The sequence below is a fragment of the Cariama cristata genome, unplaced genomic scaffold (genome assembly GCF_000690535.1).
Source record: "Cariama cristata isolate BGI_N322 unplaced genomic scaffold, ASM69053v1 scaffold435, whole genome shotgun sequence".
Taxonomy (NCBI): Eukaryota; Metazoa; Chordata; class Aves; order Cariamiformes; family Cariamidae; genus Cariama; species Cariama cristata.
Genome location: NW_009615579.1, coordinates 33,508 through 47,941, shown reverse-complemented (window position 1 = coordinate 47,941; position 14,434 = coordinate 33,508). Strand labels below are relative to the sequence as shown.

General features: G+C 36.7%; 1 protein-coding gene across 1 annotated transcript in view; it reads right to left on the bottom strand.

Annotated features, from left to right (window-relative positions):
- Positions 1-1,239: 1,239 nt before the first annotated feature.
- LOC104161413 (uncharacterized protein KIAA1109-like) overlaps positions 1,240-14,434 on the bottom strand; it is a gene marked incomplete at both ends in the record, with an annotated part of 46,482 nt that continues 33,287 nt past the window's right edge. Inside the window, 12 exons of the mRNA XM_009699848.1 lie at positions 1,240-1,419; positions 1,535-1,738; positions 2,139-2,340; positions 3,384-3,523; positions 3,643-3,804; positions 5,942-6,131; positions 6,732-6,912; positions 7,987-8,202; positions 9,316-9,560; positions 11,200-11,262; positions 11,807-11,897; positions 13,416-13,525. Of these exons, the coding sequence (XP_009698150.1) occupies positions 1,240-1,419; positions 1,535-1,738; positions 2,139-2,340; positions 3,384-3,523; positions 3,643-3,804; positions 5,942-6,131; positions 6,732-6,912; positions 7,987-8,202; positions 9,316-9,560; positions 11,200-11,262; positions 11,807-11,897; positions 13,416-13,525 (1,984 nt within the window). The remainder of the gene's footprint in view (positions 1,420-1,534; positions 1,739-2,138; positions 2,341-3,383; positions 3,524-3,642; positions 3,805-5,941; positions 6,132-6,731; positions 6,913-7,986; positions 8,203-9,315; positions 9,561-11,199; positions 11,263-11,806; positions 11,898-13,415; positions 13,526-14,434) is intronic.

Genomic DNA, 14,434 nt, shown 5'->3' with positions numbered 1-14,434 from the left:
AAAACAATATAAAAATATATGTAAAAAATCTAAGATATATCTATAAAGATATATCTATAAAGATCTTGTGGTTTTCAAGACAGGGTTAAAAAATGCACAGCATAAATACTGCTCAAGAAACAATACTATTCAAAGACTCTAGTCTCTCAGGTACAAAGCTAATGTATACTATGGCATTTTATATCTGAAGAAAAATAAACATTGTGCCATTAGGTGGAAAATAACCACCCTCTTTTGCATGCTAAGACCGTATAATAAAATTGACATGCTAAGATTACTACTAAATAATGACTTGAAATCACTTCCTTCTGATAATATCCGACAGAACTAAAATGACATGTAACTTAAAGCTGACTAAACACAAACAATTTAGGCTTTATCTCTGTTGTGGGCTGGCCTGGCTAACAGCCAAATGCCCACCGAGCTGCTCACTCATTCCACTCTCCTGTGGGAGAGGGAGAAAACAGAAGGAAGGCAAGGAGACTTGTGGATTAAGGTAGCAACAGTTTAACAGGCAAAGCATCAGCTGTGCATGCAGGTGAAGAAAAAAAAAAATTATTCTCTGCTTCCCATTGGCAGGCAGATGTTTAGCTATTTGCTGGAAAGTAGGGCCTCAGCACACCTACCAGCTGCTTGGGAAGACAAATGCGATAATCGCCCATATCCCCGCTTCCTCCTCCTTTGCCTGAGCTTTAATTACTGAGCACAACATCATATGCTCTGGAACATCCCTTTGATCAATTTGGGTCAGCTGTCCTAGCTGTGTGACCTCCTGGGCAGAGTGGGAAAGAGAAGGCCTTGAGGCTGTGCAAGCACTGTTCAGCAATAGCCAAAATATTGGTGTGTTATCAATACTGTTTCAGCCAGAAATTCAAAGCACAGCACCATTTGGGCTGCTAAGAAGAAAGGTAACTCCATCCTAGCCACAGCCAGTACAATCTCAAAATATTCAAGTCACACAGACTGATGTCAGAGATGTATCTGCACAAGCCCATTTAGTTACATTAAATGAATCAGGAGGCTAAAAAGGTGCATCTGCAAATAAGTAGTCCAAGTACTATTAAAATTCAATGTATAGATCCCTACTTAACTCAAAAAGAGAAAAAACTTTTATTACACACTACAAGTAGATGTTGCTTATATAACATCTACAAAAGCTGCTGAGAGTAAAGTCTATCACCGGAAAAGCAGTTCTCTAATTAGCTAAATAGATGGGATTAAAATGAAACAAGCATTTACCAGATATGTTTATCAATGTAGTATCTATCTTGCTGGTAGCTTTGCTTGCAGACTGACTCTCAAAAAACGAGGAACCTCCTGAACGCCTTATTCGTGACAGGCTGACTTTCACAAACTCAAGGTTAATGCTCAAAGAATCCTTCCGGCCAGTGACTGAAGTTGGTTCCTCATCTACATTACCTAGAAATAGAAAGGAAAAAGTTTAATCTTCTGTGACCTTTTCAAATCTTCAGTTCAGAAAACCATGCCAAACTTGAACAACGTTCATTAAAGCAAACAAAAACTTGTTTTGTACCTAAGGCTCCTGATCCAGGGGTTAAAACAGTAACAGCAGATTTTTGTTTTCCAGCTCCGTATGGATGGAACACATAGAGGGAAAAGTCAGACATGCAGGCAGTAAAGCTCAGGCCTGAAGAGCTGCTACTAGAAGTAGTCAAGTCTGACTGACTGCTGCTGTGCCGTGTTCTGCCAAGAGGGCTGCCTAGTCCAGGTGATGAACCTGAAATCAAATTATTTTTTTTTTTGCAAAAGTTAGTTTTAGTATGAAAGCATTTTCAAACGTGAAATAATACTGTTAACAGCAATATTACACAGATCAAATGCACATCAAATTATGCCCTTGTAGCAGCAATGCACCTTAAGTATCCTATGTATTGATGCTAGCTATAAGAGATAATGAACTTACTTAACCAATGGACAAAAAACTCCAATATACTGTATCTGTGCAAGCTTTTAAGGGAAACTGATGCAACATGAAGAAATCCTACTGAACTCACTAATGTGTAAATGTCTAGCCTTAAGGTGAGTAAAAGCTTATCTTCTCTAATTTTAGACACCAGAACATTATATTTGTTTATGCTACAAGCTGTATATAGTATAAACATCCATATACATATTACCTGGTGCTCCAGATTTACTAACTGTATTCTTTGAGCCACTCTGTGAAGTATTGCCACCAATTGACACATTTTCTGATGGGTACGTTGTGCCTAACGTTTCCAGTTCTCCACGGTTTGAAGAGAAAACGAGATCCAGGGAAGGCAACTTCAACATACATTCAACTCTTGATACCGGCAAGCAACTGAACTTGATTTGAGAGGGCTGAAAGACAGAAAAAAAAAAAATAGAGCATTCAATGAACAAATCTGGCTTATAAAGTGCCATGTATTTATTTTTTAAATCGAAGCAAATTACAGCCTTTTCAGACTAGTTTTAGAATTAGGAAGATAACTATACACAAATTGATACAGATGCATTAATTTCAGGCAATCCCTCCAGCACCAGGGCTGTTATTTGGACCAGGTTTTGGAAAAACTTAGACACAAGAAGCCTGGATGCATGAGAGAACATATATGTCCCCATCTCTTCCTCCTCCCAAATCAATTCATAGCTCATCTCATGCGAGAACTATGCAGAGTCATTCGAGCTGACGCTGAAAGCCTCAGCTCCACTCAACACATTCTTGGCCAGCTGAGTTTGTAAGTAAAAGCTGAGAGGCCACAGATTGTTGCGGTTAATTTTCATAGGCATTAAAAAAAAGCATCTGTTAGAATATGTTGTTCAGTTTGGGAACATAATCAAATTTATACCAGGAAAAAATGTTTGAGCTAAGTGGAAAAATATAACAGCAGTGTTAAGATCAGGCTCAAGTGCTCTGAATCACTTTGTGGTAACACTTCTGTCTTACGCATATACAAAGCCCAGACACATCAAATATTAAGCAGTATGAATAATACCTTGTAGATGATAACCATACATTCCTACTTTTCCATATAAACTGAGAAAATCTTTAATTATTCTTTTTGTTTTGTAATGGTACCTATAAACCACTGATAGAAATACTAGTTATGAAAGGTATTTTCAAAAAAAGTCCAAAAGAGACAAGGAAGAAGTAATGACTAAAAACGCTCAGAACTTCTGTGACTTCCCAAAATAGCTCATTTCTTTGGTCTCCATGGGACTAAAATACACTAGCAGTTCTGCTGAAGTAAGTCCTATTTTATCATCACACTAGAAATTAATATCTCAGAAAGGACACTTGAAAATATTTTTTATTTTTTAAAAAGCAAACTTAGATGCATGGGTTGTCTCAAAGATTGTCACTGAAGTTACCTACTATACTGAATGTTGAGTGAAAACCTCACCTGAACTCGTACATAAACCACCACGTCTACAGGGAAGGATGAATATGCTGATGTTGTGGACGATACTAATGATGTTGTGGACTCTTCTAAGGGATCTTGTATATCGAATTGTCCCATGTCTTCATCCTGTGAACTAACAGCTTTTGACAAGTATAAAAACTCATTAGAAAGTGGAATTTAAAGGGAAGAGCAGCTCAATGCCATCACAAGATAAAAAAAGAAAAAGCCTAGAGTCCTGGAAGACAAATATGCAACTTACCTGTGTAATTCCTTTCAATGGGTGTAATTGGAATGGTTTCAAGAGCTTTCTCTAGAAAGTCCAGTAAGCATGGGCTAATCACCATTTCTTCCGGCAATGACTGGAGTGCAACCCATGCATATAGTTTAGCAGTTTTCACTCCACCACTTCCTTTCCCTTTGGCTGCAACATTTAAAAGATAAATTTGTCTAATGCGATACCACTCAACAGTAACTGATAAACATTAGAAGATATTTCATAACTAACAGCTGTTTCCTCTAATTCTCTGTATCATCATCTGAAAAGGCATAAATCAGATTGGTTATAAAAAATTAAGCCATAAGTTTTCACTAAGAAAACTGTGCAAGAACAACTATTAGTCTGACATGTTTGATTGTAATTCCATTGCGCATGTTCTTGACCAGACACTCTTATGTCATTGTCACCACTTTGCTTTTTAAAAAATAGCACTGAAATCAGATACACACAGTTCTTCTCCAAATACATGATGCAAAGTAACCACAGCTGAGTGGAAATGAAAGTGGAATTAGGAAAAATAAATACATGATCCTGGGACAAATGTCAGTTTAAACTGAGAAAATACATCAAAAAATTAAAACTGTAAATGCCAAGTCCTACTATATTTATGCAAAGAATAACTAAAGATTCTAAACCAGTGTTTTTAAAAGTTTGGAGCTAGCCAGAGTATAAACTAAGAAAAAGACTGTTGTCTTCTAAATCTGTGGAAGAGGCTACCACTTGAATCCACACTCACCAAAATATAAATATGCACGGAAGGTATTAGCACCAGCTCAATTACTGTCTCTATGAAACACAGCTATTAGAATGAATATAGATAAATGAAGACACTGATTTTAAATTCTCCAAGAAAAATATAAACATTAACTACTAAAACGGAGCTTAAATATCCTTTTCTTTCCTAAAAAAACCAAGCACTGAATTTTCATTCTATGCCAACTATTCTGTCTAGTGCCTCTGACTAGATTGTCCTATCTTGCTCTTACTGGAGACCAAAGAGAGTAAGATAAGGTGGTTTCCATTCCAGAGGAAAACTAATATAAAAAAGTGATATAAATAACATACACATTTCAAAACAATTCAGAACTAATAAATATTTGTAAAAATACAATGCATACAGAAATACAGTAATTGAAATCCCTAGTTTTGGGAGACATTTATATCATCATACAAGTGCAATTTCTGTAAGCCCTCCACCAAATATAGAGCTTACAGACATAAAACCAACAAGACTGAGTAACTGGACCTGACATGGTAAAAATTAAAAGGCAAACATTAGAAAGAGGATAGGAAAATACAGAACAAAATTGAGAAAAAGTAGTATAAACCAAGATTACACAACGTTTGGTAACCATAAAGAGGATGGACCCTTAGAGGAGTAAGAGCTAATGGTTCAACAGCATGGATAATTGAGGAGGGTCCCCATTTCACTGTTCTCCCCAGCATCTCTGCTGGTTTCATTAAAAAAAAAAAAACACAACTTTTTTCAGTTATTAATTTTGCCTGCTCATCAATTTGACACAATTTTGGCTTTGTTTTTAAAGTGATATTGTAATGCTTAAGGAGAGAATAGTGAGTCTCAGAAGTTGGAGATGCAATCTACATACCTCTAGATCTGACATGATGTAACAATGGATTCCTGCTTGAAAACAGGAATCATTGGAGATAAAACAAAACTTTAAGTATTTGAACACATTACTCCAAATCATGGTTATTTATGGGCCTGCAACAGTTCAGGAGACTAGCCTGGTATTTTGATTAATACAAATACGTCTAAACAGCTGCTTCAGTACTACAAGAAATAACCCAGTTCCAGAAAGCAATAATTTACGCATTACTTGTGCAGCAGAAGGCACTTAAAAGCTGAAAGTATATGAACAGTGTAATGTATGGAAGCAAGGATTCATCTGAATTTTTTTTTCCTCGGATTATGAAGAATAAAGCAGTCAACATTCACATTTTATACAGATACTTAAACTTTGCTTTCCAGTAATAAGCATTCTTTTGTTAAATGAAAATAGGGAGAAGGCAGTGACAGCCCATCACTGGGATATGGTGACTATGAGAGAAATGTTACTGAGACTGGTTTGGGAAGCGATTTCTAAAAACGTAGCTTTATGAACTGCATTCATGCTTCTGGGATCAGGTTTCTGCAGCCAAAAGTTAAGACTTGATAGATACATTGCTTCAGGTAATGCGCAGACAGATCTAAAGCTAGTAGATTACATGAAGGAAAGATATATATTCATGATAGTTTTAGAAGGTTACTGTCTATAAGTACCTGATGGGATGGGTGGGGGTTGGGGAGGAAGTAAGGTGTTAGTCTTGCTGTGGATAGTGCTAGATAAAGGAGATGTGGCAGTGTCTTTCATACCATACAGCTTGGACTCTTTGGAAAGGGTTCTTGGCAAAGAGGATCCTCGAGAAGTATTTGGCGATTCAGTCTTTAAAGTTTTAGAGTTGTAGTGCAACTGGAAAGCAAAGAAAGAGAAACAATGAACTATTCAGGAACAATGCCTAAAGCTTGCTCCTCCGCTCTGTTACGTCATACCATACGTATCGTGTGCCACCAACTATTTGTTCCTGTCCGCACAGTTTGCTTTCTGTCTTACTGCATGATGGCACTATTCCACTACTAAACCCCAGCATACAGAAAGTTGAATAAAAAAAATAGAAATAATAAATTATTCCAAGAGTTCACATCTCCTGTATGTGCATAATACACTATTAATAAAAACACAGAACATTACAAAAGGTGTAGAGAATGTTTAGTTATTCCTAAATTTGACTAAAAGCAACTGGCAGGACCTGAGGCATCACTGTTATCCCATTCTGATTTTGAGGTTTTTTCCATCTCCAAGAAAATGAGGGTAAAAGCATCTATCAGTTTTCAATGCAGTTTTACGGAAATCATTATTCCTCTTTTAGCATTATCTATATAAATGAAAAAGATTTTGCTGAGGTGCTCTGTATATATGAACTTGTACATACTGTAACAATTTGCTTTGAAATCATATTTGAGCAGAGAGAAAGAGCAAGTGCTTCCCTGCTGAGTTACACACTCCTTTTACCTTTACATCCACCCCAGGAATATAAAACACTGTTGTTTCCACATCACTAGATTTTGTCTGTAGAGATGACGGCACTTTCTTGCCAGCAAGTAAGTGAGTAGTAGATGCATAATTAGTTTGAAATTTCTTCTTTTTTGAAGGAGACTCTTGATCTAAACTTCTGGAACTCCGATCATAGCTCCTAAAATAAATACACTGCGGTTTATTAAAGCAAGCTTAATAATGATATTAATAAGTGCATATTTTCTACTATTAAAAAACCTAGAGATGACTAAAACAAATCTGTAGTATCAACTATATAAGGAAACATTTCAATCTCTGCTTTACTCTTTAGTTCCTGTGACCTCTACTCCCTTTCTGTCTGCACACTCTGGTTTTGCAGAACCAAATTGCTTTCCGATTACAGATCTCCTGTGTATACCTCTCAGTAAGAAAAAGTATGTCTCATTTGTTCCTATTTTTTACAATTAGAGTTAAAACAAGTAAATCTCATTTCCTCATACTATACTTATTAAGAATTATCTTTGTTGACAAATAAGTTTCTTAAAATTCACCATATTATTAGTAACATATCAAATTTTTTAAAGTAAAGCTGCCATTAGATCCCCAATCACATACACATGAAAAAAAGGAGAATTTAAAAACTGAGGACGAGATCCAACCTCACTAAGATTGGAAGTAAAGCACTTCTGCTACCTCAGATAATTTTAAAAAATGAATTTTATTAAGATATATACATAATATCAGCATACTTTTACACTTAGAAAATAACGGGAGCCCTCAGAGATCGTGAGAAAACAGACTAGTAGCCCCACTATTAGTCAAACCATTATGTGGATTCACCAAGTTGTAAAATTACTTCTTTGGAGGCTGAAAAAAAATAATCCAAGTGCTTTGAAAGCCTAACATTTTGTTTAAAAAAGATAAAGCATGATTTAAAAAATAAAAACAGAAGAGAGGCATATGCTGATTTTTGCTAAACAAACTCAACTCCCCATGCCATACTCGGACTTAACAATTGCAGCTTATGGTGATGCTATGAAGTAGCGATAATTACTACCAATAAAGTGATGGTAACAAACTAATGCATACATCTTCTATGCTTTCCAAACAGGTCAGTGCTTAAGAGTCATTAATTATTGCACATATGGTTGTAACTTAAGTGATGGAAATACCAGATGGACTTAACAGCTAAAGCAGGATAAAGTACTCATACCTCTTTCTTCATAAGGCAGCTAACTAACATGTTTCTTACCTTCGTAAACTAATGTCATCATGTTCTTGCTGAAGCATTGTAGGGTGCAGTACACATTTTCCACAATCAATTTCAACCCTGATATCAAGTTCAAAGTCAATATTCCTCTCCGTGGTTGTGCCAGTCATACTTCTGTTGGTAGGCGTTGTGGGCCAGCGCTCAGTCAACAGTTGGTGGACAGCAGCAAAGCCTGTTGCTTTCTTGCGAGAGGTACTCCTGCACAGGCACAATTATGGATTAGAGAGTAGGACGACATTTACCTCAACAGATGGTAGGAGGCATTCTTAGGCTATGTCTACACTTAGTATATGATCTTTTAAGAACTTTTCTTCCATTAACACATTACTAAGTATCCTTTCTTAGTATAGGGTACTACCACTTAGAATCATAGAATCATATAATCACGGCTGGAAGAGACCTCAAAGATCATCAAGTCCAACCGTATACCTGACGCCACCATGCCCGCTAAACCCACTAAACCATGTCTCGAAGTGGCACATCTAAACGTTTTTTGAACACCTCCAGGGATGGTGACTCCACCACCTCCCTGGGGAGCCCGTTCCAATGCCTAACGACTCTAACAGTGAAGAAGCTCCTCCTAATGTCCAGCCTGAACCTCCCCTGGTGCAACTTGAGACAGTTTCCTCTTGTCCTATCGCTAGTTACCAGGGAGAAGAGACCAACCCCCGCCTCGCTACACCCTCCTTTCAGGTTGTTGTAGAGGGTGATCAGGTCTCCCCTCAGCCTCCTTTTCTCCAGACTAAACAGTCTCAGCTCCCTCAGCCGCTCCCCATCAGACTTGTTCACCAGACCCTTCACCACCTTCGGTGCCCTTCTCTGGACTCGCTCCAGCCCCTCAATGTCCTTCTTGTAGTGAGGGGCCCAAGAACTAAGAACTAAGCCTTTCTTAAATTCTCAATCAACAAAAGGAACAAAAAGCTATATATAATACCTTTCATATTTGTAAATATTTACATTATTACATGCACTTTGTGGAGGTATAATCACCAGATAGAACTGAAAGTTATGCTGTATTTGACAAATCTGTCATTTGGTCCCACTGAAACCTGCCCCATGCCTCAAAAATCCTCACTTTCCGAGTTTTTATTCTGTTCCAAGCCCTGAAATTTCTAACAGTTGCCTCCTTTTCAGATCAGAATTCCTACTTCCCTCACAGTCACCTCTGTCGAACACAACCTCCCCTGCCTTCCACATACACACTTCAGGCAAAATTGATTCCTTCATCAGTAACACATTTCATAGCTTTAAAGTCAGTATTTCAAGTGTATTTTCTTAATTTCTTTGTTCTTCCTTAGGACCATTACTTACGGTGGTTTCCTATAAAAATAAGTCCTCTCTCTTTCATGGTCATCCTCCTTCTCAGAGTCCTCACTGCTTGACGATAAGCTGTCATCCCGGCGTCCTTCTTCAGGCTGGAAGGGAATGCCGGGTGAGAAGACTACCGGAGTTTTGGGTGAACCAAATACCGAGCATGAGCCTTCACTAGTAGATGAGTAATGGGAGGGACCATCAATAGTTACAGACAAAAGGTCCATTTCTGTCTCCTCTGGAAACTGATTATAAAGAGACAAAAAGACATTAAATTTCCACAGATACCATTTCCATCACGAATCCATTAGATAGCTGTGGAAATAAAAAAGCAAGAGTGCTACGAGAAACTCTCACTCCCAAGTTCCTCACAATACAGAGAGAGCAGGTGTAGACACTGCAAGACGGATTATGAAAAAGAAAGAAATGAAAGCTTGGTGGGGAGACGTTTGCCATTGCCTAGTGATTGAGCTCAATCTGTTAGCTAAATACGTATCATGCTCTGACCAATTCATAGGATCGGAAGGAATGGAAACATTTCATTTACATTTAAAAAATATTTTGAAAGAAAACAACAAAAGACAGTAAAAATCATCATGAACCTTGTAGAGGAGCGAGGCACCCAGGAGCGTTAGTGAGACGTGCATGCAGAATGCTAACACAGAATGTATGGCACCAGATTGCAGATCTGGGCTGCGCTCTTGGGCACACGTGCTTTAACATGAAATGAACTTCAAGCCAGATTTCCAAAAGGGGCCTCCTGTTTCTCACATAAAGCACCACACAAGCAATTTTCGAACATTAACTCCTTAAAATGCCTGTGAAAAATATCTAGAAGTGTTAGTTTAACACCAGCACTACCGACACAGTGTTACTATAGAGCTGCACAGTCATCCTCTGGAAACTCAAATTAGACCTCTGCTGAAGAGCTGGCACTATAGTATCAGTAAAGTTTGTTTTGTTTTTTTTTTAATATTCAACATTTGATACCTCTAAGTGTTTGATAGCATTTTGCTATGCCAACAAAACTTAAGCTCACTGGGCTTATATATAGCAACAACAACAAAAGGTAGGATAGCTTTTAAATGTGAACATATTTACATGTGCAAAGCACATTTCTATGTTTCATTTCCATCTCTCTCAGAAATTGGAATTTATTTCCTGGGAGCAGAGGAGAGTTGGAAGGGAGAAAAAGTACGTTTCTATCTGCTGAGTTCGGTTGGGTTTTTTGGGGGGTTTTGGGGGGTTTTGTTTGTTTGTTTCGCTTTTGTTGGTTTGTTTTGATTTTGGTTAGGGTTTAAGGAAAAAAAGATCTTTACTATTTTCCCTAAAAATGTTTTTAAAAGCAGTTAAACTCCACCATTTGTTCTCTGGGTATTAAGTTTTGGCACATTCCATACTTGCTATTATTTGAAAATGTCTTACTCTGCATTAAATATGGGAATTCCAACAGAAATAAAGTGTGAGAAGTTGTCCTCCCACCTAGCAATCATTCTGTACTGGTGTTGATGGCTGCAACCTTGGAACACAATGTAACAGATGAAGGCACACACAATAAAATCCTCTTCTAAAGCACATTTCAAGGCTAGACTTTCGTCACTTTACATCAGCCTTGATCAGTCTTCATAAATATACAAACAAAATTCCAATAATTCATTTTACAAAAACTGGCAAGTTTTAGGTCTACTTAAGGGTGTAGAAACAGTCTGGAAAGTTCATCAACAATCAGTCATGTTCTTCTGCTTACTTTACATATTTAAATATTTTCAAATTTGATATACATTCTGTTTAGCTGACTGCAAAAGAGATGAAACATTGAGAAGCAGCTCCCTGTGAGATAAATTAGTTCTTTGGCAAAGAATATTTGTTTCTTCTCAGAAATACCTGAAAATAACCTTCCCCTGGACAGCTGGATTGTTGTGCAATCCCCAAAGCTGTTTTATTCAACTTAATTAGAAGTGAAAAAAAAAAAAATTAAAACAATTACAATAATCTCAGCTATGCAAAAACAACATAATAGGAACATTTTAAAAATGAGAAAACATACCAACAAACGAAACCAACAATTCAACCATCCATTTCAAACACACAGAAGGATATATCTGGTAGGGCTACAGCAAACTAATACCCACTTCTAAAACTCTAAATATATTCAAACACAAAAAAAATACTAGATGATTTTGCACACTTCTGATAAAAATTTGAAAACAATTGTATTACTACTGTGTCAGCCTGAAAAAAAAAAAAATTTCCAAGTATTTTCTCTAATGATTCAGTTAATTTCTGTGTTAAGAAACCAAAACACATCTGTCTTCTATCAAAGCAAATCTATGTTCTAAAAACACATCCATAGTTTGAGGTACACACTAACAGAGACACACACACAAAAACATACAAGCAATTCAGGTCTGCCTCAGTATGCCTATCTCATGAACTTGTGACCAAATGGCCACAGGGAATATAATTATACGACATATAAAGTAATTCTTACAGAATCCTGTATGTTGAAAGTTACTCTTGGCCCAGGAGACGCAGCATCCACACGGATATCTGGGAGGTCTTCACTGTCTCCTAGTCGAGAGCTATAAGCAAAAGCAAAATCAGAACACAACAGATTATTGAATTTTACTACAGGATTTTATGTTCATGCAAACATTTATTCCCTTATGTTTGTGTAGTTAAACAAGTACAGTCAGTACTTATGAGTTTGTTATGGAAGAAAGTATAAAATCGTAATTGAAGCACTTAGGGTACAAAGTAGGGGGAGAAGGAAACTCCACATTACTTAGCCAGTAGTCTATCACTAGCCAATCTCTGCTTATTTCTTTATGCAAGTTTTTCAATCCTGAGCCAACATGCAGAAATTACAGAAAAATAAGATATTTGTGATCTTCCACACGGGACATAAAGCAAGTTGGCAGATTATGTACTCTGTGATGCAAGTGAAACACATTATTTGGCCTTATAGTATATGCATACTACTTTTCATTCACAACAAAAGTACTTATTAATTTTTTCAGAACTTTGTGTTTTTTATAGAGCAACAGAAAAGCCCCATTATCTTTTCCATACAATTTCTGGTTCTCTTCAGATAACCTTGTGAAAAGGTAAAATGAAAGTGGTTTTCATCTGACAGATCTTGAACTAGAACCTTCATGCCTTCAACACTTGTTCTGCTTTAATTATCAAGAATGCTAATTAATTCAGAAGAAAGATTCCTTTTCAAGTTCACCCTGAAAAATTCACTTTAGAGTATTTATAAAGCTGGTTTTGTGCTGGAATATCTGCTGTCTGATATTTTCACATCTGGATTATTTATAAATTTCTATTCACTTCTACAGAAGTATTCAAATTTGAAGCAAATTCATATTAAGAATTTCTATTCTCATAGTCCAAAGAATTCTACCACTAAAAAACAGTCTGAAGAATTCTAACACTCCTCTCTACCTTTTTAATTTTCAATTCTTTTATATTTAATACATAATAATGTAGCACATTTTTAATTCCAAACTTTGAATGCTTCAGCTGGATCTACAGGAGCAATGGACTCAAACACATGTATTCTAAAACCAATGCAAACACTTTACTAGGAGGCATCATTATACAACCACAGTTTGCTCAGTAGCCATTAAATGATGAAACAAAACCAATACATGTTATACAAGTGAAGAGATTAAAAGAAAATTATCATTCACAAAAAAAAAGAATCTCCCTTTCTTCTTCTCCTTACAACAGTCCCTTTTTGAAGGCAGATGATTGCAAAACAAGCGTAGAAATTGAAATGATTACACTATGCTGTTTTTCCTTATATATGTTTCTTCAGTATGTCTTGAAATTGTGTAGAAAACCCTAAGTTGTTGTAGAAGTGGAAACTTCTCCTTGTTTGGCATACTACTAAGTCTTTCAAAAAGAAGTTTCAAAAAAAGGTGAAAAGTTGCGTTTTAGAACATGCCCGTCTTCCAAAATGATCTCCTCCTATCCAGTTCTACCACATACAGCCACTGCCTCTAGAAAAAGGACTCTTAGGGCCGAAGTCCAATGTCTCCGCTGTTACATATGCTGTTATTGCTATCACAGATCTCAAATTGCCAGAAGCTTACCTTGTTCTGTCCATTCTCTTCAGAGGTGGTCTTCCTGATGCTGAAATACTCTTAGATCGGCTATAGCTGGGTTTGTAGCTGAGACCCCATTTGTCTTTCAAGGAGGCAGCCTAAAACAAAAATAGTATTTCAATTTAGCAACTGAGAACACAGACAAAAACTCTGGTAAGCTAAAATACTATTTTACACAAGTGTGCCAGTAAAGTAAAAAGATTTTTTTGGTCCATAATAGCTAAAATGCATCTCTTATCAGCATTTGTCAGCATCTTCATCTTGCCTCTGGATATGGGTTCACTTTTCAGACTTGCTGGAATTGCTACTGTCCTGTTGCCAGGAGAAAAGTATACCCAAAGCTAATAATCTGACCACTTCAACAGACACCCTTCCTAGCTACCACTACAGTGACAGAAGAACATGAACTAAAATGAGAGCACCTGAGAAAGAGCTGCAAACAGATTACTATTTGAAAGATCTTTTCTTATTAATGAAGCATCATACTTGGAGCTCATGCACTAGGACACACTGAAAATAATGTTTTGACAGGTTTGTTATCAAGGTCTGGGACAACAGCCACATATGTTTGTTGATTACCAGCAAAACTGCTTGGTTTTTGTCCAGTCTCTTCTTGTGTCTATGCTTAGTGGCTTGTTTTAATTTTTACATCACTTAACTCTGCAAATATACTGTTTATTTACATATAGAACGTACTTAATAGAAAGCACACATGCCAAGTGGAATACAATAGGTATCTATCATTTGCCCAGGCAGTTAAGAGGGTTGCCTCTGCATCTACATTCATCGGTCCAATAAGGAATCATTTTAAAATCCGCTAAGAGGAGTAAATGACATCTTCAGATACATATTTTCTGACTATTTCTTGTAAGTGTGCAAATAAACCCATTTACATCATAATATCTGTTATCTGTGAAATTTCAGTTCTCCTATCACCATTATTACAAGGCTATTTGAACTATTTGATTTTCTTAACCTTCCTTTGCCATTACTAACATTTTCTTTGC